This window comes from Pseudopipra pipra, chromosome 1 (genome assembly GCF_036250125.1).
Source record: "Pseudopipra pipra isolate bDixPip1 chromosome 1, bDixPip1.hap1, whole genome shotgun sequence".
Lineage (NCBI taxonomy): Eukaryota > Metazoa > Chordata > Aves > Passeriformes > Pipridae > Pseudopipra > Pseudopipra pipra.
This window is the reverse complement of record NC_087549.1, coordinates 128,219,426-128,244,401: the sequence shown is the minus strand read 5'-3', so window position 1 is coordinate 128,244,401 and position 24,976 is coordinate 128,219,426. Positions and strand designations below refer to the sequence as shown.

The 24,976-nt window shown below is 36.3% G+C and overlaps 1 protein-coding gene across 3 annotated transcripts in view; it reads left to right on the top strand.

The window, feature by feature from the left end:
- PHF14 (PHD finger protein 14) overlaps positions 1 to 24,976 on the top strand; it is a 156,169-nt gene that overhangs the window by 109,864 nt on the left and 21,329 nt on the right. Inside the window, exons 18-19 of one of the 3 annotated variants that reach the window (XM_064676451.1) lie at positions 14,374 to 14,487; positions 16,129 to 16,211. The exons of 1 other annotated variant lie outside the window; for it this stretch is intronic. In XM_064676451.1, the coding sequence (XP_064532521.1) occupies positions 14,374 to 14,487; positions 16,129 to 16,200 (186 nt within the window). In that variant the 3' untranslated portion in view covers positions 16,201 to 16,211. The remainder of the gene's footprint in view (positions 1 to 14,373; positions 14,488 to 16,128; positions 16,212 to 24,976) is intronic. One more of the 3 variants, XM_064676448.1, reaches the window with a different exon arrangement.

The following is a 24,976-nucleotide window of genomic DNA, read 5'->3' as shown; positions in this document are numbered from 1 at the left end:
CACTTTGACAAAAGCCAGCAGTTAAAATAAACCTACTAAGAATCTCTTTTGCAAGTGGCATATTTTTAGAAAATTTGGACTTAAACTATGCGCTGCAGTTTTAAATGAGATTTTTTTTGTCAAAAGAAAAGACCTCTTTTAATGGTACTTGTTCCAAAAATAATTTGGTTTTCCAGTTCATTTTCTTCACCATATTTTTTGCTATGCAGGAGAAGGAAGAAATCCCTTTGCTGCTTAGCTTTATTCACTCTTTTTCATAAACAACCCAACAATATAGAGTTTTTTTCCAAAGCTGAAACTTTGCACACGTTCTTTGTCTTGGTGTGAGAGCAGTAGTTCTTCCCAAAACTGCTCCAGCATGTGTCAGTTTCCACAAGGTGCAGTCCTTCAGGAACAGGCTGCTCCAGCTGAGTCATGTCCTGCCAACGCACCTGCTCCAGTGTGGGCTCCTCTCTCCATGGGTTCACAGGTCTTGCCAGGAGCCTGCTCCAGCACGGGCTTCCCACAGGGTCACAGCCTCCTTTGTGCATCCACCTGCTCCAACATGGGGTCCTCCACGGGGTACAGGTGGATCTCTGCTCCCCCATGGACCTCCATGGGCTGGAGAGACACAGCTGCCTCACCATAGTCTGCATCACGGGCTGCAGGGGAATGTCTGCTTCAGCGCCTGGAACACCTCCTCCTCCTTCTTCATTGACCTTGGTGTCTGCAGAGCTGCTTCTCTTACTCGTCTCTCTCCAGGTGCTGTTGAGCAGGTTTTCCCCCCTTCTTAAATACGTTATCCCCACTGCCACTGTTGCTGATGGGCTCAGCCTTGGTCAGTAGTGGGTCCAGCTGGCATTGGCTCTGTCAGACATAGGAGAAGCTTCTGGCAGCTTCTCACAGAAGCAAACCCTGCAGCCCCCCACCCTGCTGCCCAAACCTTGCCATGCAAACACAACACAAAAGTGAAGCAAATTATTTTTTCACAAGGCTTTGTGAGTGTCACACGAATCAAATCATTACTGAAGTAGTCCTCCTTTTCATGAGTTGTCTTGATAATTTTGCTTTTTTGTGACTAAAAATATGTTACTGCAGTTAAAAAAAGGATGACTGAATTTAGAAATGAGCTTGGTCATTAATAATGACACACCCATGTGTCATTATTAAAATGCACACCCATGTTCAATTGCCAGTGGAACGTTTAAGAGGTCCCTGATTAATAAAGTGCTGGAAACAAATCATGAACTGCATAGTGCTTGTACATTTTTAATGCATGTAATCTGAATGTATACAGTCTAATATTTAAATGACTAGATATCTAGTTTAGTTATAATAAATATTACTCAAAGGTAATGGTTAAGGAAGCAAAATTTCTTCATGGGCAGCTGTTAGAAATGCCGCTGCTACTCTGTACCTTCTTTAAGTTATGCTTCTAACAAAATCTGCTTACAATTATGGTTTATCTGGGCAATAGCTCTGCTACTGAATTGTGACTTACTCTTCCTAAGCCATGACAGAATGAATTTACAGCCTACATTGCCTGCTACTGTAATACTGAGTGGCAAGAAATCTCTGCTGGGACCTAGCCGCAATGGGGAAAATTCAGAAATCAGCTAGTGTCAAGATTGAAGTAAAGCCACTGAATGTGGTTTTATGCTAGCACAGCATGAGAGAACAAAAAACAAGAGCACTTTTTCAGCCCTGAGTAGCACCCCACAACAGAAAGATTTTATATCTTCTCTTTGGTATGCAGCTATGCATACTCTCAAAGAATGTGAGAAGGCTGAAAGAGGAGTAGTGTCTGAGAAGGACAGAGGAAAGAAGATTGCTTGCTTCTTACAGAACTGGAGACTTTCTTGCTTTTAAAAATCAATTTGTAGATATTTACAATATCAAGCAGCATTGTGACTGAATTTTGCTCATTGAAGATGCTGTATGGAAATGTAAAAGACACAGAAATAGTAGTTTTACTGCAAGTTTTCTCCATTTTACATTCCTTCTCAAGTGAAGTCAACAAAAAGAAAATACACGTGTGAAAGTAACTACACTGTAACTGCCAAAGCATAATATCTTACACCACTGTTGAACAATCCAGTTGTCTTCCTACTTCTAGAGTTCCTAAAATAATGAGCCTTTTGGGTATCGATACTTAGGGGTGTCATGTTGACAGTGGAGCCATAAACAAATCTAGCAATAAGTTGTAATTGACCATCACTACTTTCAATCAACAATCCTATTGGAAATTTTGATTTTTATTTACTTAATTAGTAGAAGATACTTTGATTTTTGAAGTGTCTGAAAAAAAGTGTGAATGAAAAGCTTGTAATTGGCTTTTGAATTTTTAAACCTTTTAAGTCTTGATTAAATTCTTGGGTTAGATGATATAAGATTCCAAGAGGGCAGTATTAAGAAAAAAGCTCTGACATTTCTATTGTACGCAATCTTTTTTTTGTTTGAATATTTATGAAAAATTAAATAGTCACCAGAAAATAGCAAGGTGTGTTCTTTGCAGTGACATAAGCAGTAACTCCTGATGTGCAAAGATATGTCTGGAGGCTGGTGCCATCCTGTTCCACTCTAATTTTGCGAAGCACTGTTCTGTTGTTACCATATTTCTGAGATAAATTTCTTTACCTAGAAATATATTTCTTGCCTTATGTTTTACATAGAACTGGAAGGTATGTAATTAAAGAAGAATTATATATTTTAAATCCTCAGTAGTCCAGCTTTATTACGTTGCAAATTATCGTGGGACATCACCTGTTATCGTATTCTCTATGACAGAAGAAGAATTAGATCTTTAATTAATCTCAGGATAAGATCTGAACACATTATTGTAGTTGCCCAATTAAGTGCTCATGTTTACTTTCAAGGTTGATTTTATTTTCAAATCTTCCAAAGAAATGCAGCCATATATGTCAGTTTGCGTAATGTGTCACTCTAGCAGTATAAATTGCTAATGCTGCTTGGGCAAAATCTAATCATACTGAACCAGGAGAGAAAGAAGATGGGGTAAGAAACCAAAAAAAGTGCCATTTTATGAAGTGCTAACCAAGTAATGAATTCTAGTACAGTCAAGATTTGCTTTTCGTTGTCGTGTTCGATAGTGGAAGTGAGAATCAGTTGCCATCGTCAAACAGAAATTCTTAGTGCCAGCCACATTTAATCACATTTTGCAGAAAACAGCTGGGCATTGCTGATTTGTGCTGTGTCAGCCACTTTCTCCTCAAAGGAGTGTCTCATCGCTTGGATTTTAGTGTTCTGTGGCAGAAAAGTTCCATCCTCTTAAAATTGGCTCAGCAGACAGCTTGTGTGGGAATATAGCTGCAAGAGCATTACAATCAGCTCTACCAGGAAAATGCACAAATATTATATAAAATTTTAAGGTGGCTTTTGAAAAGATTTTCACAAAACCTTTAAAATGTATAATGCGTTGTTAAATTCTGGTAGCAATTAAGTTTATCTGAGATTTTTTAGTAAACGTGTTTTGATAACGGTTGAAAATTATTATCTGGTTCAGTGGTTTGAAACACCTTTGTGCATGTTTGAAAAGTCTTAAGTGTATTTCAGCTGCGACAAACAGTACCAGAAGATTTTGTGTGTGGAAAACGTTGGAATATGTAGATATCAAGATTTCTTTTAGCTGCTAATCTCGTGAAGACTGAAGGGCAGATGGTATCCTTTCAGATATGGGGTAAATAGCCAAAGGAAAAAAGTATCAAAAAGGAAATAGCAAGATAACTCAATATTTATGGAAGGTACATACAAGTGTACTTCAAATGAGTTAAACACATCACATTTATTTTTGGAAGTAGAAGGGTGTCAGCAGATTGAGACAGTCATTGACATAATGAATATTAAATCTGTAACCGGTCCTCTGCAATAAATAAGGACATACGTCAGGTACTAATATTTACAAGTATATTGTGTATTACATGAAGATGCAGTTTGCCCTACCATTTTGTTCTACCACATATCTCCACTGCTTCTTTAGGTTAAATGTACTGCACAAGGCAGAGGAATTTCGGAGCAAAATGATGCTCTAAATACTTTGTTTTGTAACTAGCTGGTGGTAAGGAACTTCTTGAAGATGTCTGTTTTCACATAAGGATAGCTTCAAGAATCTTACATTTAAAGGTAATTATGAGAAAATACAAAAATATTGAGATATGGGAGCTGTGATTTATTAATCTGTTATTTATTATCTCACTGAATGAACTGTTGACCTATTGTTTATGTGCTTTCTGGATACAGCATAGACAGAGACTGAAAAGCTCCTTTATATAAAAATAGTTAAATAGAAGACAATAGATATGCTGATTAATACACCATGAATCATTTTACCCACTGACTCATTCTTCCATGCAAAGTGACCTGCTTCAGATAAAGAATAGTAAGATGGCTTAAGCAATCCCTTGGGAAATATGATTTTGAACCCCTGTAAGAAGAGGAAGAGAGAAGTGAACCAGGATCTTCCCTATGATGATGGAATGTGTTCACCATTTAATTCAGGGCAGCAGTCAAACCATCATCTGAAAGTAAGGCATTCAGTGTGTCTATCTCTTTTTTCTTTTTATAATTTGGGAAGAAATAAAAAGGAAAAAAGGTAGGGACAGTTATTAAAACCCAGAGAGCTTTCAGTGTAGTGAGTCTCAGAAGGAGGAAGGGAACTGTTGATGATCCAGGGTAGTACTGCTGAATTCTGAATCAAGCTGGCATTTAAAATACCCTGTTATTTTGAAAATTCCTATTGTTATTTTAAATGATTTTACATTCTGTTGTGCTGATCTTAACAGATTTTATTCTGAGGTATCTTAGTATATATTTAACTTAGCATTTTGGTTAAGGTCAGAAATTCATTTTTGAAAGGAATAACCCAGTTGCCACCAATTGCTAAGCTTTGGTTCACATTATGGAGTGGTTCCAAGATTGTGCCAAGCGAGTGAGTGCCTGTCAAGGGGCACTGAAGCCGAGGATGTATTCTGACTGCTAATGGGCATACCATCTTCATGACACTATCTTTGCAATGTGTATTTTACACCTGGCTGATCCTCAACACCAGCTTCTTTGATCTAAAGAGCTGTTCCTATCACCCCACAGTTTACTGGTACGAAGTGACTCTTACGTATGGTGTATCAAAGGTATGTTTGTGTTTTGGTTTCATTGACTATAAAAGTTGTTTCATTCCTATTTTGATAATTTGTGAAATTCAAATATTAGTACTCTCAAGATTAAAAGCCTAAAAATGAATACGCAAATATATACTGCTGGGGTATGAAGTTTTATAATTTGTATATGTGTGTAAGCACTGTATTCATATGCTTTTAACTGAAAGCATCTGGTCTACAATATTAAGCAACCATATTTAAGAGTAAGGTACTTGGTGTGTGTTTTCTACTACAGATGAGAAACATAAAAAGGAATTTTGTCTAGTAGATGTAATCTGATAAAATAACCCAACCAAACAAAAAAAATCACAGGGAAAAAATATATATGCCTTAGAAACAAGGCAGTAAAGTTGACATTTCGCATTAATTTAGTTTCATCGTTCCATGTATCATTTGCAGTGTTCTTAATTAGGGAAGAATGAGGAGTTTCTAGGCCTTTCTAAGGGTGCTTTAAAGCTGCAGCAGTAGTTGTGACCTTTCAGTTCCCGTGAGCTCAGCAAAAAATGGCTGATTAGTGTCACATCTTAAACTGTGTCAGCTGGGCTGTTCGTTCCCTTTTTAGTAAACATCCCGTTGTCTGTGCAGCTCAGTGTGACAGCGTAAAATAACCTACTGTTTTAGCTGGCTACTTTATATTAATAAGAGTATGTATGTCTATTTAGTGGTACAAAGTTATCTGGAAATTTTCTTTTAATTATATTAGCAACCGGCATGAGTGAATAAATCAGGGGCACTCACAGAACAGTGTTCCTAAGATTTGTTTGAAGCTTCTTAAAGGATGACCAAGGTATTTTTTTTAATATGGCACATTCAGATGTTAGATCTGAGAAGTAGGGTATAGGAAACATTTTTATAGAAAGTTTTTTTAAGAAATTATAGATTCATTCTCTAAAAATATTTTTATAGCCTTGAATTAATGTTTTACTTTTCTGCTTTTTCAGTTCAAAATAAATGATGGTACCTTTTAGGAATAGAGAGAGAGAAAGGAGGAGCAGGAGAGAGAAAAGCACGATAACAAAAATAAGGGAGAGAAAGAAGCACCCTTGGTGTAAAAGGGGAACTGTAAGCACACACACATTCATAAGAATGAGAAAATTCTACTTGGGGAATACACAGAAACCCTTACAGGGGAGAGTGGGGTGAATTAAAAAAAAAGTGTTGAAGCAAAGTGGAAAGGAGGATGTGGAGGACACACAGAGAGCCTTCCCTCAGAGCAGGGTAAAACAGTTATAGAAGAACCTCTGAAACAACAAGCAGATAAGTGAGTGCCATGTAAGGATAGTTTAGAGAGCTATAAAACTTGTGTAATAAACTTAGACTGCAAAAAATTATGTACTGTGCAATCCTTTTCTTTATTTCATCTTGTTACTCGAAAAATATTCTGGAAATGAGGAGAGATGAAAACCAGTCTTGATTTAATAAGTAGCCTTTGACGATTTTGTGATGCTTTTGGTGATCACACATTTTAATATCACTCTGTTTTGCATTATGTTGGGAAAAGCTGGACTTCAAGGAGTTGAAAAGCAAGAATCAGTGCTGATGAAGATGTAAGGAGCTAAATAAATATTACTTAAAGGACTTCTCAAGATGAAAAAAAACCAAACAACCCCATGAATGTGCTGACCCTGTCTTGAGAATTAAGTTAGATGGTACAATTTAAAGCTTTGTTCCAACATCTGACAGACACACTCTGCATGCTGATGCATAATATCTGAAGATTGTGTGCTTGAAAGAAAGCCTTTTCTGAGCGACATTCTATTTTTGTTAGAATAAAACAGCTGCTTTTTAGAGCAGAGATCTTCTCAAGTGCTCAATCTTCTCGTTCAAGTTAAGTATTAGCCAAATATTGTGAGCAATTTTGTGTATGCTTTCTCCCAAGCTGCTGAAGTGAACTAAAGCAAACTATTTCGACCATAAATTGTGCAAATGTGCAGCTTGACCCTGAGACGTGAAAGTAAGTTTGGTGCTGTACCTTACTCCCAAATTGTCACTGCCTCAGCAATCCAAAAGCATGGAAAGTTTGGAGCAATTTAAACGTGATTTGAAAAGAAATACAGCTGGGTAAAACTTTCTTCTAGGGAGACTGTATGAATGGATTGCTGTGGTCTGCCCTTGATAATTTCTGAAGGAATAATACATTGCTTAAGGAAGCAGACAACCACAAACCCAAATGTTAGCCTTACTAATGCATCAGTTGTAGCTGCAGCCTTCCAGGAGTGATATCAGGTGGCTTTGTACATCTTTTGTTTAGAAAATAGTTAAAATGCTAGGTGTAATGTGCTCGTATAATTTTGTAAATATGTTGAATGTGTGGAAGTCAACAATTGCAGTTATATGCAACGTACATACAGCTACACACTAAGCACCACACTTCCTGTGACTGTAGATGCTTGTGCTGTGTTTGACAATTTGTTTTTGCAACTCCGGGGTTTTTTGGTTTTTTAGATGGTGGAAAAAAGAGTTGGAGAGATCAGAGCTGTACAAAACAGGCACAGGGAAGATGAAAAATCCTGATCCAGCAGTAATGAATTATGTGTGTACTGCCTTAAAGAGGTTTTAGAACTCCATAAAATAACTTCTTTAAAGTCTGTAAAGTATAAAATGAGGACAAAAATAATTTTCTAGGCTATAGTATATGCCTGTAACCTAATTCATAACTTGAAAAAAATAGCAGAACAATATATAGGAAGAAAGCAGTGTGGACAAAAAAAAAAAGGGAAAAAAGTATCGACTTACTCTTACATGCAGTGATAATGGCATAGTACAGCAGTCTTGTCAGTATATTAATATCCTTCAAAAGGATATTCATATGAAATCTGTTGCTCTGGTGCACCAGATAATTACCAAATTATGCAAGACATAGGAGATTTAACACAAAAAAAAGATAGATATTGGCTTTTTCCCTTTAGTGAAGAAATTCTAAAAATTGCTGGTGGTGATATACATTTTAGTACACACATTTTTTGCCAGTAGTTTGAGCCACTGTGATCATTGACTTTAATCCGTGGCAGTAACAGGAAAGTTGTATTCTTTATTTCATACGTACAAGAAGAGATTAGCCTGGTGAGTTTATAATTTGAAGTTTAATTCCCTGTTTTGGTATTCTAATGTGGTTTTATTAATTACAGTATTTTAAGAGTTGATTTTTAATACAGTTCAAAGAATTCCGGGGTCAGAAAAAGGTCGCTAAAAGAATAGCTTTTGAATGTTGAGGAATAGTGAATGATGAGAAAGTAAAAGGAAAATACAGTAGGGGAGCTTGATTTGGAAGGTGGAAAATTCAGTCCCAAGAGAGGTAGGGTTAGTACACTGGGTAATAGAAATGTAGAAAAATATGTGAGTTAGAAGGGGGAAACTAATTCAGGTTCCAGAGGTCAGTGAATGATAATACCTTCAAATAGTAAAATATTCTCCTGTTTGATGTTTCTATTTGCATGTGATAAAGTTGGAAGAATAAATATGAAAAACATTATTTTGAGAGTGTTCTTTCTAGCTTTAAATATATGTAAATGATTTTTTTCCATTTGAAGAAGGAATCCAGAGAAAACAGATGACCCTGTTTACTTTCATACTTTCAACTTCTAGTAAAATACTTCAAACACTTCTAGTAAAATGTTAACAATAGTAGCATGCTTATTTTAAAACAACAGTACAGGTGGGAATTTACCCTTTGCACTTGGAAATCTAGGTAGATTTCAAAGATGTAAGCATGCTTTGCCAGTGCTGTAGTTTATTGGAAGAGGGATAATAAATTGGAACAGATGGGTATTTATTGGAAACTTCTTGTAACTTTATTAGTTCTTTCACAATGCACAGGGTATTCAAAGAAAAATAGCAAAACTAGTGCAAGGCTAACAAATGTAATTAAGTTTCTATATTTGGAAAACAGAGAATTATAAAAGGTCTTTGGTTTGTTTTTGTCTTTAAAAGAAGGCAGAGGTTTTAGGGCTAGCTTAAGGTTTATTACCTGAACTGAGGTGGTTTCAGAGTGAGCTGAGAATGAGACCCTGTTGTTTTAACAGTGTATAACCATAGAAGTCATCATCCCCTTCTCAAGAAAGAGAAAAAATAGCCAAGGACTATTGTCCTTGGCGTTGCCTCTGTGACTGGCAGCGTAGGAGGTTAGCACATGGATGTGAGAGGTTGCATTTGTAATTTCCTATCTTTGGAGAGGGCAGGAGAGAGGAGATTGTCAGATGTTAAATAAAATCAGCATGAAGAGAGTGACAAAGGCAGAATAGAAAGAGGAAGGGAAATTTTGCAACTGTGGAGCTTGACTTAAAAGTTTAAAGCCCATATTCTTGCCTCATTAACTAACACAGGGTAAAATCTAAGGAATGGGAAAGCGATTGATCTCACATCTAAATAGATTGAGATCTCTGCATCAGAGATTGAAAACTCTGCATTTCTCCTGGCGGTTTACTTTGGCCACCTGTGAACTGTGGAGAGCTACAAATATCTTGTCTGCACCAGATTTTCCCGAATTCTGGCCAAGATGTTGTGAATACTTTCAAAGTATGCCCCCTGGGGTGTAAGAGAGAATAAGGACAGTGGGAGTGGTTGATAGCTGCTGGAATGGTGTTCCATAGTCTGGGCTGGAGAGGCACTGTTGGTCTGACCCAGGAAGGCTTTTTTTGTGCAGCACTGAAGATGACACTCTGTGAGGCTACCAAGCACTTCAGCACTTCAATAAAAATGTGCTAATTTCATCCCATAGTGCTTCAGCTATGAGAAGCTGTCTTCATGTTTCAGAAAGGGCTTTTCTGCCCCTCCCCCTTTTGTAAGTCTAAAGGGGGACAAATATTTCTACTTTGTTACTATTAGAAGTCTTTGTTAGTAACTTTGGCTTCCAGTTCATTACTGCAGTCATGTTTTCACAGCCTGGTGTGAGAGATAAACCCTTTGCAAATGAAGACAGCATCCATTTTCTTTCTACCTCAGGCCACACAGAATTGATTAGGTAATAAAATGACAGTACGATGTAATATACTGACGGCTCTTTAATTTGAAAACTAGTTCCAGGCTGATTCAAAACTTGTTTAAAGCTAATTTATGAGTTGTGTAATTTTCAACCGGACCAAAGTAAAGGATGATGTATGAAAACCGATGCAGAGTTAACATAATATATTCAAACCTGTCAGCTTGAAATCATCTATAAAGGATTTGTAGGTTGATTTGTTTCAATTCTTTTTTAGTTTTGTTTTAAAAAAGCAACAGCAGAAAAAATAGTGTCTGCTTGGCTGGTATGAACACCCTTGTAAGACACTATTTTTCCATTATGTTGTTTCAAATGGAAATTCTTATGCTTTCTAGCAAAGTATTTTATGCATACTTTTAAAAATATACATAATTTTGCATTTTTGTCAAAATAAGAAGCTGTGTTGAGTCAATATCTGTGCTGACAGTAACGTGGAATGGTAAACAGTTACAGTACTTTCTTAGCATGACGTGCATTGCCTGTGACTATACATGTCTGTATATGCATATCTGTATCCTATTTACATATGAAATACCTGTATATGTGTCTTGATCTTGAATTAATGGTCTGGTTTTTGAGAAGCAAAATATAAAAATAGTAAAATTCTCAAATTAAGCCACAACATCAGCATAGCATAATACATAAATATCTCCCTTTGAAATCTATCATTTCCATGTGGCTCACAAATGAAATCCACATCTGTTTTGTACACAGTATTGATTTTTCATCTTACTGTGTCAGTAATACTTCTGCACAGAAAAGGACAAAACTAAAAGCACAATATGTGTTCCTATACAGTAAATGCAAATAGCAAATACACAAACTGGAATGAAGGGAAGAAGAGAACTGAATGCTGCCAAGACTAGCAAGCACGTTTCATCCTAGGACTAGAATATCTGATTTGTTATGTATTTGTGTCAACATGCAACCAAAATAATATTTTTTGAAGAACTGAGATTGGTTCAAGCCAATGCAGTTGTGGTATCTTAAACTGCACAAACATTTAGGTCACAGGAAAACAGCCATAGTTCAAAGCAAGAAATGTCTTGCATAAACATGCAGAATATCTACACATTTCATGTTTCCTCTTCAAGGTTTTGTAAGTCTGAGAAGAACCATGTTCTGAGGAGCTTTGATCAAAAACTGAATTTTGCAGGCAAAACTTAATTAGTGAAAATTCGGAATTTGTTTATAATGCACTTACATTTTCACAAAGAATTTCTACATTTTCGGGGAGCTGGAAGTACCATTTAGTAGTGGGTTTCCCCTGTAATTTAATAATTATTACAGTTAAATACTGTGATCCATTATAAAGCTATTCATTGATCTGTCTGACTTGAAATAGAAAATTTGTGATTTTTCCTGTGTAGTTTAGAAAATATAATAATAATTTAATGAAATGGGAAGGGCTTAAGCACCAGAAAAGACATGTACCTGAATACTTACAATGTTAATTTTATGTCCATAAACCACCATGTCCATCACTGCTATAGCTGAGGCTTACAGATCCATGAGAAGTGCAGTTAACATGGTTTTCATCATACAAGACCTTCAAAAAATAATAAAGTGACTTTAGGAAGGACAACAAACTAATTTTAATTATTTTTGAAGTACATTTTTCCTTTTAATACCTCTTTGGTAAAAACATCGATTTAGGTCAGTGATACAGATTTTTTGCCTTTCTTTTACAAAAGTAAACAATGCTAATACTTTTTCATGTTGTTTTACTTGCCAGAGTACAAATATAGGTACCAGGATTTGTTACCAGAACTGCTTCACACTTAACTCACACTTGCCACTTACTCGTAAAACACCTAGAAGCAGCTCCATGAAAGTTCTCATTTGCACCTTGCAGCTTTTTTCTTGTTGTACCTTACATGAAAGGATCTCATTCCATTTACTGAATATGTCTGTTTCTGAAAGCTGTATTTTACATGTTGCCAAACTGGTTTAGAACAACATAGATTGCCTGTGTTACATATGTTCAGGCTCTACACAGTTTTCCTAAGAAGTGACAACAGTGTGAAAAGAGATAACAAAACCAGTGCAATTGGAAAAGGAGGAGTATTTTCTTGGGTTGATTTCTGAATAATAAAGTAAATTTGGTTTCCATCCATCTCCCTAAAAATGGAAGTATTAAATTAGCCAGCTGGTTCTTAAGGAACTATTGAGAAGGATGGCCAAGCTGCTGGGGAAGAAGATACTCAAGACTTCATGTGAAAAAGAATCCATGACCCTATTGAGACAAAAGGAATTTAGCAAGAATATATGCTTACCAAATTGCAGTTTCTCAGGTAATTTTTGAAAAACACTGTTTATTACTTTAAAAAAACCACTAGTAACAGAAAATAGTTGCCACCATTGTCTGGAAACAGGTAATAACAGCGTAACAAAAGTTTGTTCAGGCACAAAGTACAAGCGGAATTCAAGGAGAGAAATCACTGAACCAAAGAATTCAGACAAGTATATCATTTTCTTCCAGCAGATGTGGTTGTTACTTTTGTTTTTGTAAGTAGCACAGAAGAGCTGCTGGAAACATATTGAGCTGATAAATTGCATGGCACTGATTTAACTTTCTCAAGGAGAAAATAAAACAGTACTGTTCCATACTCAGAGTCAGCTCATGGCTGTTTGGGTCAACAAGAAGAAATATTCTCATCCCCATAGTTCACTGGGAACCAAACTGAGTGGCCCTAGCCTTTCAGAGAGAGGATGTTTGCCTGTGCAAGTCCAGGCAAAACAGTGAGCTGTCAGGATTAAAAGGATGCAAAGTTTCTTTTGATGGCATATAGCATAGGGAAAATCAGACTTCTATTGTCAGATTGCTGGAGATGTTTTCCCTTGCAGTTCATTGTGTTTGGCTGTGGTCTTGATATTCTTCCAAAATATCTCCTTTTTCCTTTTGTTTCAGAGATCCAGTATTCTGCCCATAAAACAGTTCAGTGCAATGGCATTTGGACTTCACTGCTAACATTTTGATTGATGGTATTCTTTAGTCTTCACTGAAAGCTATTTTTTCCTGAAAGCTGTTTTTTCCTAAAACGCCTTCCTCAGACCAAACCTTAAACTTAACGTGGCAAGCCACAGAATGGGTCAGAATATTCTTTTTCTAAATCACAGAGAGGTGATACCATGAGAAAGGTGTAAAAAGCTTTATTTAAAATATTTAGACTCAGAAAGTATTTTTTTCAAATTTATAGTCTCTGGGAACCCCCTCCATGTGTTAATTCTTTTATGGTATCTGGTCTTACCCGTGATTCTCTGTGTGACTCAGTAATGGTTGTTGGACCAGTGCTCACTTTTTCCCTTTCCATACATTGGGCTAAACTGCAGTTGCTGACTATTATAATTATGAATTTTTAATTTACTTTTTTGGAGGTTGTTATGTTTGAAAACTTAATAATGAGCTTTGCAGCTTGCAGTTTTCAAAAGTATAGTCTTGATTTCCTTGCAATTAATGAATGTAGAAAGAAAGTGATATATCAAAACCACACATTCTGCTTGCTAAGCGATGACATCTAAAATATCTTCTGTAATGAGCATCACGACAAGCACAGTAAAGATTGTACCGATTAATAGATTTTTTTTCTCTCTAGTAAAATATCTCAGTCTATGCAGTTATCAAAACCTCTGTGTGAAGCAGGGAAGGTATTAAAGTGTTTTTTATTTTGACTGATCTAGTAGCCTTGCATTGCAAAATCAAGGCAATTTGGAAAATAGAATGCAAATTACTTAAGAATTTTTATTTTACTGTAGTGTTAAATTTACTAATAGACAGCAAACTCTACTCACTTCTTTATTGGGTTGTGTGCTGTATTGGTTTACAGTGATTGGTAAAATACATTTGTGGAGGGTTGTTCTAGCATGGCTCCAGCTGTTGTACAGAAACCTGTAATGTAATATTCTTAATATTCCCTTCCTTGCAGTTCAGGAGCAGGGGTAGGTATGGGTAAAACAAGCACGCTTATTCAGAACTTTGCAATTCTGAAATGCCATATAGCTGCTTAATAAGTATTATAGTGCTCTTGTGAAGAAAATATTACTATTTTAAGAGAAAATATATGACAAATGTTTTTACCTGAGATAAAAGAAGTTGCCCAGGGTAAAAAGAGTAGATTTCCAGACCTCAAGTATTTTTTATTTCTCTGTTTGTGCTTAGAGCACAGTTCCTCTGAAAAGTCTCATTTTCTTGGCGTGCCACGTCAACACGCTGCTGAGGGGTCTGTTTGTCTCTGTTGCCCTCAGGACTCCGAGCCGTCAAATGAGGTGGTCTCAGAGGCCCCAGGTAACGTGGTACCCTCTACCTCAAGAAGTAGCTCTGAAGAGCTGATATCGGTGGCACAGAAACGTCCAGAAGAGGTAGGACATTCTGTGTCTATTCTTTTCCAAGATTAACTGTTGGGGGATACACATTTGCCTCTGTTTTTCATGCCTAGTGTTGTTTTTCTGATAACAGAGACTTTTTAAAGCTAAAGCTCAATCTTATCCTCCCATATCGACAACGTGCAAGACCAAGGTGAATCTCTGGACCTTGATTAATGGTACCCATAAGCCAAGTATATTCCATATACTACCTTTTAAATACTATTTCTTATTGTCAGTAATTAGGAAAATTTTTTCTTGTCTTTCATACGACTATAGTAACAGGAGTCCTGTTAGATTCTGGCAGATTAAATTTCAGTACACTAAAGAGTTATAAATCTGTACATAGGTATATAGGTAGATATAAGCCTTTTGACATCCTTCACAAAATTTAAGTGTGTCTAACTTCTGATTGTGCAAAGGAAAGACCCTTGTTTCTATTGTGCCTTTCTTTTTTCTATTGTTTTCCAAAAAATGATACAAGATGCTAATGATGTAGTCTGATCATAAGTTCATACTCCCTGTTGTTATAAGCAAAGGTGCTTGTAAGGTAGTTCCATAGTGTAGCCAATGACTTAAGGTTTTTTCCGTCCCTACAATGCATCCTTGTCACAGTACAGGAGGAGAGATTGTCTGCAGAATTCAGACTCACAACTTCATTTCATGGTGGCAATAATTTTCTAAGAGTACCATTATTATCCTTAAATTAACCCTTCCTGTGAGAAGTAAGTCCTTCCTTTGGAGTAGCCTTAGCACGATTAATCTCAGCTTCCTCTAACAATTTAGGTATTACTATTATTATTATTAAAAATACTCCCAAGAACCAGGTAATATAAAGATTAGTCTTTCATGTTTTTTTCTGAGATTTCTTTTGACTGTAATGTTCGCAGTAAAGGAGAGCATGAAATACTAGCCAGAGAAAACATGATGCAATTTATGTAGCCTTTTAATAATTATCAAATATCTTCATTCTTCTGATAGTCTTGTCACTTAATCTGAAGAATAGGGAAGTCCACAGTACTGAGCCAGGGGAATTCTTAAGAGTGTCTTCTGGATGAAGACCAAATACATACTTTACTTATTTTGGAATATCACTACATATTCCAAGACAGAAAGTTAGGTTAGCACATCTAAGCAATCCTGAGGTTAGAGTAGTATAATCTTTCAGTAATACTTTTGTATACATTCTTGAGTAGCAAATGGGACCTCTAGTCTATGGAGGGATGTGGGTTCTGCCTCTTAATTCTAAGTTTTGCCAACTTGTCTGACTTCATTGGAGAAATTAAAATTGGGAGCACAGATGATGTTTAAAAATAAAAAGCTGAGAAGTGCTGCAGAAAGAGGAATGAAACATGATTAGTTAGTAAAATGTGACCAAGAGGAAGATGGATATACAGCTTTTGCTTTTGTGGAATAAAACCAGCTAAACTGTGGGGGAAAGGAAACTTCAGAAAAGCAAAAGGTGGGAATATACCTTTCAAATTTTACTGAATAGCTCAGCAATAGTTTATATTGAAGCTGTTTTACTGAATGTGAGGTTACATGTTTTATAAGGGAGTGAGACTTTCTCCAGGCATATTAATGGAATTTATATAAAAGAGAGAGAGGTGAGTCAGAAAGAGTTTTGTGGTTTTGCAGGGAACCTTGAGAGGGGAGCACCAGTATGCTGAATTTCCAAATTCAGAACCCACCATGAAACAACCCATCTAAGTTACACTTGGGTAAGTCAGCATGATAAACAAACATTTGTGAATTACACCCTAAAAAACAGGTTAAAAAAAGCGTTTGCAGGGTTTGACTTCAACTAGTGCCTTTTTTATTTTTCATTTTATTCAAAATCTCCTGGTAAGTCTTTCAGTATCTGCTTAGTGAGTTAATATTTGAAATTGACTACAGCTGCTGACTGCTGCGTTATTTGTATGATTTATGTCTCATCTGAATTCAACCCATCAGTACTGGTGAGAATGAAGTTGCTAAGGAAGAGTTCAAATGCAGCCATGGAAAAGAGAAATAGGAGAAAAGATTAAAGAAGGCAAAGTGGCTAACAGCTAAGGATTTTGGGAAGGTGGAGAAAAACTGAGAAGGATGTAGAAAGCAGTATTCGAAAAGACTCTTGGGCTCACAAATGTGAGGACACACAACTTCTGGTAGGGGAAAGTAAGAAAAATCCCATGAGTTGCCACGTTAGAGTTAAGTACAGATTTTTTTCCTAATTACAATTTGTTTTCCTCTTAGGTAGGCCAGTCTGAATCTAACACTCATTTACTTGTGTCATGAGTGGTATGACATTTGTGGGATATAATTTGATCACTCAAATGAGGCTTTGTTCTACTTTCCAGTCATTCCTCCTAATAGAAATAATGGTTTAATATTGAGATCTCTTCAACAGGAGGGAAGGATGGCATCCAGTCCTCTTATTGCTGCACTTCTTTCCAACCTCTTTTCATGCTCTAAAATCAGATTTAACTGTGTGTAGGATCGGAACAGTGTCCAGCTATGTGGCATAGGACAAAAGCCACTGCAGAAATTATTAACATATTGAATGTTTAGATTTAGACACCTGTGAAATTCTTGTACCTGTGAGGGATTCAGGAAAGTGTGTGTGTTCATCAGTGTACTTCAGATGCAGAAACACTTTGGGTTATAAAGTAACCAAACTACCCTTAAAGTTATAAATATACTTTATTCTGTGTTTTCAAAAGATGTGCAGACCTCAGTAAAATTTAAGTTGTACAGATTTAAATGCCTGAATAATTTTAATTAGTGTCCATCCTAAATTAAGGAAGTTTCCTCTGGTTGAGTTAATATTGTGTATATTTATTGGATTTTTTAAGGATTAGGATTGAAAAGTGGAATTGAAAGAAGAATTCAATGCATTTGAAAGTGGATAGGTGTGTGTCATCCTAATTTCATTGTAGTTTCATTAAACCTTCCTAGCAGTTTATATATATTGGTGGTTTCCCTCCAATAGTAATGCTTAAGACAGGAATTTTGTTCCCACAAGCCTTTCAAAATTCAGAACTGTACCATTGTTAGTATGCCCTGAGTCAATACATTAATTTTTTTCTCTGATATCACACATTCTTTACCATGAACAGATGAAAGAAAATTCTCTGGACACTGTGATTATTTAAAACGTTTTAAATGTAAGAATACACCTGTTTGAATAACACTGTAATCATTTGACAAAATTGAAAGGCTGCTGAATCAGCTTTCATAACCCTTACTCTGTTTTCTGTGGTCTCCTTCTCTGTGCATCTGGCAGTTGCAGCATATTTAGTAAATATATTTATATAGTTTTTTTTGATGGCTATATAGTGGCATTGAAGAAAGTGAAGGTTTGTTGTTAAAGTAGTTTTGCTTTCCCTTTCTCATGTAGTGGCTAAAGAGCAAGATCTGTGGGCTGTATCTTGATACCACTTCTCATAGCAACACTTTACTCCACAGGGATTGATGGTATCAATGGTTGGTTATCCAAGTAAGAAAATACTAGTTTTGACAGTTCTCTTAAACCTGAGTCTCATAAGAGGCATATTTTCATCTTTAATTAGAAGTAAAATAGAAGAACATGAGTTATGTGTTTTAATTTCCTTTGCCAATCCTGTGGCAAATCAGTTAATCATGTTTTAATAGTGTAAGCCTAGAGGCTAACAGAGCTGATCTTTTTTGAATGTCTGCATTGCCAGAACAGTACAGAGGAAAAGCTGTGCCGTCCTTTCTTTTGCATAAAAAAATTAATTAAACAACCAACCCTATTTCCCCTACAAGAAAACCATGTAGAAGGCATGGAGCACTTTAGGGTAAAACATGAATGATGTGTTGGTAGCATATGAACATGAATAGGTTATGTATCTGTGGTGCTTTTTTGAGTGCTGTATTAAAACTATAAAAGCTGTGCAAAGCATTGTGGTTCTAAAGACAGACTGTAGTTGCTATAAATATGTTCTTCTTGTCATAGTGTTAATTTAAAAAAAAAAAACAGTTACCCACATACCGTGAGTTGAACTGCATATTTAGTTTTTGAGCACTAAATTTTTTTGTTTAACTTCTGAAGGGATTTTCCACTCAGAAAAGGAATTGGAAATGTCCATGCTGTTTGGACCTAGCAGTCTGTTTTCTGATGAAAATCATAAGTGATAACTTGTTAGTTATTTTGTATCATAGATAAATAATTCCCTTTTATATCAGTAGTTGTGGGACTGTGATTTTGGAATGAGGTTAATTTGTACTCTGAGCCTTCTGCTACACTTATATCTGCAAACAGACAAAACACCAAAAAAAAAATACACCACAAACACTAAATGATGTGCTTTAACAAAGAGAAGAAAACACTGGATCTTCTGTGTCATCCATTCCCTCATAGATGTAGGCTGGATCCCCCCAGTGCATTTTTTAGTACTTTTTTCTGGTTTTAAAACTTTTGAGAAATGGTGGTTTTCACGATTCCAAGGCCTTTTCCTTTACAGTCTTTTACAGTAAACATCCTGTAAGGTGTTTATTACAGAATGTTTATTATACCACTCCTCTTTGTTTTCTGTGAGAGAAAACGGAAAGAGTTGCAACAGATTACAGAACTGGAATTGCTATGCATTTCAGATATTTTCTGGGCCTAAGTCAGAATCATTGTAGAAAAGACTGATATTTGGTTCCTTGACTGAAATGTGGTGATTTGGCCCATAATCCATCTCTTCTTGTCAGAGTGTGTCTTCCAGCCATCAGACTCATTTATCAAAACAGAAGAGTTGAGTCACCTATTCACATCATTTGGCACTCAAGAGATTTGTTTGATTTTACTTTTCATGCTTCTACAAGTAATTATTATTATTATTACTGTAGTTCCCATTAATATTTCAGAACAAAGGTGCTTAGCCACATGCCTAAAGAGCCTTAGAGTCTGACTGTGTTAAAAGTGAATTAATAATGAACAGAGGGAAGGAACATAATACCTTTGACTACTGAAGTGGTTCCTCTGTAAAATAAACTGGGAAATACAGTTAAGCATGTAAATGCACTGTAGTTAGGAATTCATATTTTCCATTTAATCTCTTCACATAACTGTTTTATGTAATCTTCTTAATAACTAAACCTAAAGGTCGCAAGATGGCTGGAAAATGCTGCCATGCAGTTCTGCTTTTGAAGTCAAAATTTATTTATGTATATTTAAGCTGTAAATGGCCTTATGAAATGAGGGCTCCTCTTAGAAGAATATTATTAATTTAAAAAATGAATTAGGTCTGTTCAAAATTTCCACAAATCCAAGACATTTTTCTTTATTTAACCTTTTCACAGTCTCTGCCCTTCTTTAAAGTACATTCAGTCCTATATCATCTGTTACCCAGGAAGGTATTTAATACATGACTGGGCATCATTTGCATTATACAAGAAGATTAACTTTACAAGCTCTGTTATTAATCTGAGTAGCTCTACATATTGACCTATGAAAGAACATAATTAAGTTAGCTTAATTAAGTTAATTAATTGTTACACTCTGATGAACTTACTATTGAGAGGAAATTAAAGGCAAATAGAAAATGGCATTCATTGGTTTGAAATCATATTTTAAAGGATTTCACAAAGATACTTTATATATAGATGACAAAAATATCTATTGTGTAATAACCAAAGCTGAGACAATTAAAATCCCTGCAGTTTTCTCCTTTATTGCCTGACATTCAGCCATATTTCTAAAAGTAATTTAAAAAGTGTGCTAAAAAATTAGAAAAAAACTGTTGTGGGTTTCTTTTTCCCTAATATCCAAATAATTGAATTCAGAAATCGACACCACTGTCTACATATGGACTACAGAGAAAAGCACACCATCAAAGTTAAGGGATTTGATACCACACTCTCCTTTGGGGTAGAGAAAGGAGGGAAGGATTGAAAGATCCCCCCCCAGGGGAGCAGTCAGTCCCCCTTCACATGTGCATACTCATCAGCTTAAGAATGTCTTTCTCCTGCAGTGGTGGAAGGGAAAGGAGTGGCACTCCTGGAATTTACTCCAGTCAGCTGCATTTCTGTTGTCAGGAGTGCCTGCAGGTTCACTGCAGGAAAACATTCAGGGTTTCAGCACAGATCCTGTGCATGATAGGCCCTCCGAACAACTTGGGCATCTGGGAACGTTCATCAGTCTTGGTATGCACCGATATGTACCCTGCAGATCATCCCTTCCAAGTAACCGTAATTAATAAACAGTAAGAGAAAAATGGCAAAACATGCAAAAAATGTGCCACGATGAATGCTGCAAATGAGCATTTTATTAATCTGTGAGATTCATTAATTTTGCTGTGGCTTTAAATGGGAATTATTTTCCATGAAGAATTATTAGTTCTCTACTATTTCTTTTTCTTTATTTGCCAGGTCTATGCATTTTCTGGATGGCATCCTCAGAGATTTTAGGATTTCTGCTTTCTTTTTGTTGTAAAGATTAGTATTTTAACTCAAGTAAAAATATTTTCCCTGAGGTATTATTCTTTGGCATTTCCAGATCACATGACAGGGTCACTGATCTGTGGATATATTCTCTGGAAAAACAGCAGCATTGAAAACAGGAAAGCAGTGGCATTTAGGATCACTTGTGTACAAATTTGTATTCATATTCTGAAGATAGATAAGTTGGAATTGCATTCCTCCAAAGAGAAAAAAAAAAGATCCTTCCTTGAATGATACTAGAAACAACTTTTAAAATTGATAGGATCAGAAAAAGCCATTAAATTGCCTCTACTGTATATTTAATAAGACACATTGTTTAACACCTTGCCCACAAAAAAAAAAAAGAAAAATTAATTTTTGTAAATTCAGTTTGAAATGAGCATGTTGTTAAATTTGGCCCCTTTAAAGTGTTGTGGAGCATTAAACAACTTGTTATATTCTAAGAGGAAAGAACAGCATTAATTTCAGCTTCAATGACATGCTTAAGTTGTAATTTACTTTTTTTGTTAGAGGAAGGGAGTGGAAAATTGATTGGAAAATTAGAATTAAGCAAGCTTTGGGGAAAATACTAGGAAATTGTTCAAGTTGAAGGCTGTTTCCCACCTGCTGTATATTTTGATAGATGTATTGATGTCAGTGAACTTCAGTGTACCTGTGTGCACTGTCTGGTCAGCTTTGACTGTATTGCTTTGAGGTATCCGTGAGGTGGCACGGTGCCATGTTGTGGAAGCTGCTGTTGCCATTTGCTGTGTGGCACCTGTGATGTACAATGGAAGTTCTTTCCTGGAGGAAAGTAAATGTAGCTCCTTTCTTTGATATTTTATGTGCACACTCCTAATGTTCTTTCTTTTTTCTTTCTCTTCTGAGGGATTTGTTGTCTTCTCTCTTATCTGTAATATTTGAATGAAAAATTAAGCTAATACATTCTCTGGTCATGGCACGCGGTGTAAGTATTAGACTTCACATTGCACTATATGAACAAAGCAGTGATCCTTTTTCTAGGTGATACATGATATCAGAAATTTTCCGTTTTATTTTAATATGACAGGTTGAAAATATCATCAGAAACCCTTTAATTTATTATAGGCTAGATTTCAGATAATGAAGCTTGAGCATAGTTGAAAATTTCAATGTCATCCTTAAGGGAATGAAGATAAGCGGAAGTCAGTCAGTAATCATTAATATAACGTAGGTTATATAGATTTTCCCTGCCCAGTTGCTTCAGGGTTATCTCTAAACTGCAGTGCAATCCAAGTAGTGTTCCAATGCTGCTTCATCGAAGTATTGTTTCTTTGCATTTCTCTCACTGTTAAACAGAATCTTTAGACATTGAAGAGTTCACATTGCCTAAATATTTCAGTGCAGTAGGATCAGTGATTTGTTATTTGTTAGAATAGCTCTTTTTACTATTAATGTATATTTTTGTGAGTCATATATACATTAATCTACCTTAATTAACAGTAATTTAAACCTAAATTTATGTTAACTTCAAGTATGTATTTTCTGAAGACTATCAAGTAGATTAACACACACCATTATCTTTAATAGCCCTCACTGACCTGCAAAATCCTTCTTGAGTGAACAGTTTTCCTATAATTAATTTTTTATTTTTAAGAATGGCTACTTAGCTATCTGAGTCTCCCAAAACCTCTAGATTACCTGGAATACTCATAACTATATATTCTATGCTGTAGTTATGGGCTTTATTTTATTTAGAAACTAAAAGCGTTCCTGAAAATATAGTTAGATTCAGAGAAACTGTGATGAGGAGTGGTATGTTTGGGAAGTTGGTTCTCCATTACCCAGTCCTAGTGTGTTTTACTCTGCTAAGATTCTTGTTTAATTTGGTTGAAATCATCACAGGAAATTAGCACACACACACCTCCTGTCAATAAAGATACTAAAATTATTTGAAAGATGCTTGCAGAGGACTTCTCGGGGCACGTGGAGGAGGCTTTAACCTAGGGAGGTGGCTAAGATGGGGTTTGGAGATACTCTGCAATTCAGGGGCCAGCAGGCCAAGCCCTCAGCCAATTTACACCAGCCCAAGCCCACACTGCTGCTGAAAGGGCAGTCTGTGTTCACAGCCTTCCTGCTGCTCTTGTTGGACCAGCAGATACGTGAGCTGGGTTGGTGAGCTGGTCTCGCAGACCAGGCATGGGTGGTGGAGGATATACATAACTGTGGACCACGACCTCCCTTTTCAGTGTCAGCATGCAGCATGGTCCAGGACTGACAGTGAGATTGCACTGTCATTTTTGTGCTCTAGAAAAAATAAATTAAAATAATCTTCAAAATACTCATTATTGTTTCTGGCTTTAATATATTAGCCAGTTCTGTATTTATCCATTCAAAAAGAACACTTTTTACTCATTTTACAGCTGTATCCTCAGTTTACCCCACAAGAGTAGGCTTGTCATATTTGGGTTGTTCAGGAGATTGACTAAAATTAAGAGCTGCTGCCTAATGTTGTAACTAATGAAAATCCTGCTTCTTTCTGTAAATTAGGATCCCTTACTCCTTGTAAGATTTTCAGACAGGTGATCAGTTACACAAAATTTAAACTATGATTTGGTATCAAGAACTACAAGCACTGGAATTCACAGAAAGTGAATGAGGTGGCAGTGTGCCCAGGTGGCCAAGAAGGCCAATGGCATCCTGGCTTGTAGCAGAATTAGTGTGGCCAGCAGAACCAGGGCAGGGATTGTCCCCCTGTACTGAGCAAAATGATGAGGCTGCACCTTGAGTGCTGCATTCAGTTTTGGGCCCCTCAGTACAGAAAAGACACTGAGGTGCTGGAGCATGTCCAGAGAAGGGCAACAGAGCTGGTGAAGGGTCTGGAGCACAAGTCTTATGAGAAGTGGCTGAGTGACCTGGGATTGTTCAACTTGGAGAAAAGGAGACCTCATCACTCTCTACAACTACCTGAAAGGAGGTAGCAAGTGACAGTATCAGAAGAAATGGCCTCAAGTTGCACCAGGGGAGATTTAGATTGGATATTAGGAAAAATGTATTCAAGGAAATATTCAAGTATTCAAGTTGTCAGACATTGGAACAGGCTGCTCAAGGAAGTGGCTGAGTCCCCATCCCTGGAGGTATTTAAAAGACTAGTAGATATTGCACTTAGGGACATGGTTGGACATGGCAGCGTTAGGGTAATGGTTGGACTTGATGATTTTAGAGATCTTTTCCAGCTAAAGGATTCCATAATTCCGTGATTCTGTGTTCAAATCTAGGATTATACCCTGAGAATTCTCTCTGAAACTGGAATAAATTCAAGTAGTAGGTTCTAATTTGGGGGGAGAATTATAATCAAAATTCCAAAATGAGCAGTCAGGGGAGAAAGTTGCCTTAAATTTGTACAACCAAATGACAATAGAATCGTCCCCTGTAAGTTTTTAAACCCATTGATTGTACTTGACTCCAGTGTCCTTCAAATTTTCAGTAGACTTTTTGTGTGTAGGCACTCACTATAGGTAAACTCCGTTAGTCCAGTATTGGTCATATGGGGTGGGTATTATGAAAATAAATGTCCAGAGTTTAGGAGGATAAAGACAGGCCTATAAAAAATACCTGGTAGAGAAATATAGAAAATTAAGTCAAAATAAAGTCATATTTCTTCTAATGTATCTCTGAATTTGGGAGGTATGATACTCAAAATGGAAGACAACGTACAAAAACCATGAAGAAAGTGAATACAAGGAAAGGAGCAGAGATTTTTTTTTTTAATTCATTTTGAATGCTTATTTTTACTCTTATTTTCTGACAGGCTTGATTTATATAGTCAGCTCTCGAAAAAAAATCTTAGTAAGTCGGCATTTAAAAATGGATTCATCCACAGAATATAATTTGTGTGCATGTGTGCATGCTGTGCAAAATTTTAGATGTTTGTTTCTGCAAAATATTGCTTGTTTTAACAGCCTCTTTCTAGTTTCAAGGGTGGTATTTGAAATGAGGATACAGACAAGAGTTGTAGTGTCATTCAGAGCCTGTAGAGATGATCATTAGATCACCATTGCTCTATATTGTAGCCTGATAAGCAGCAGAGTAAAAATAA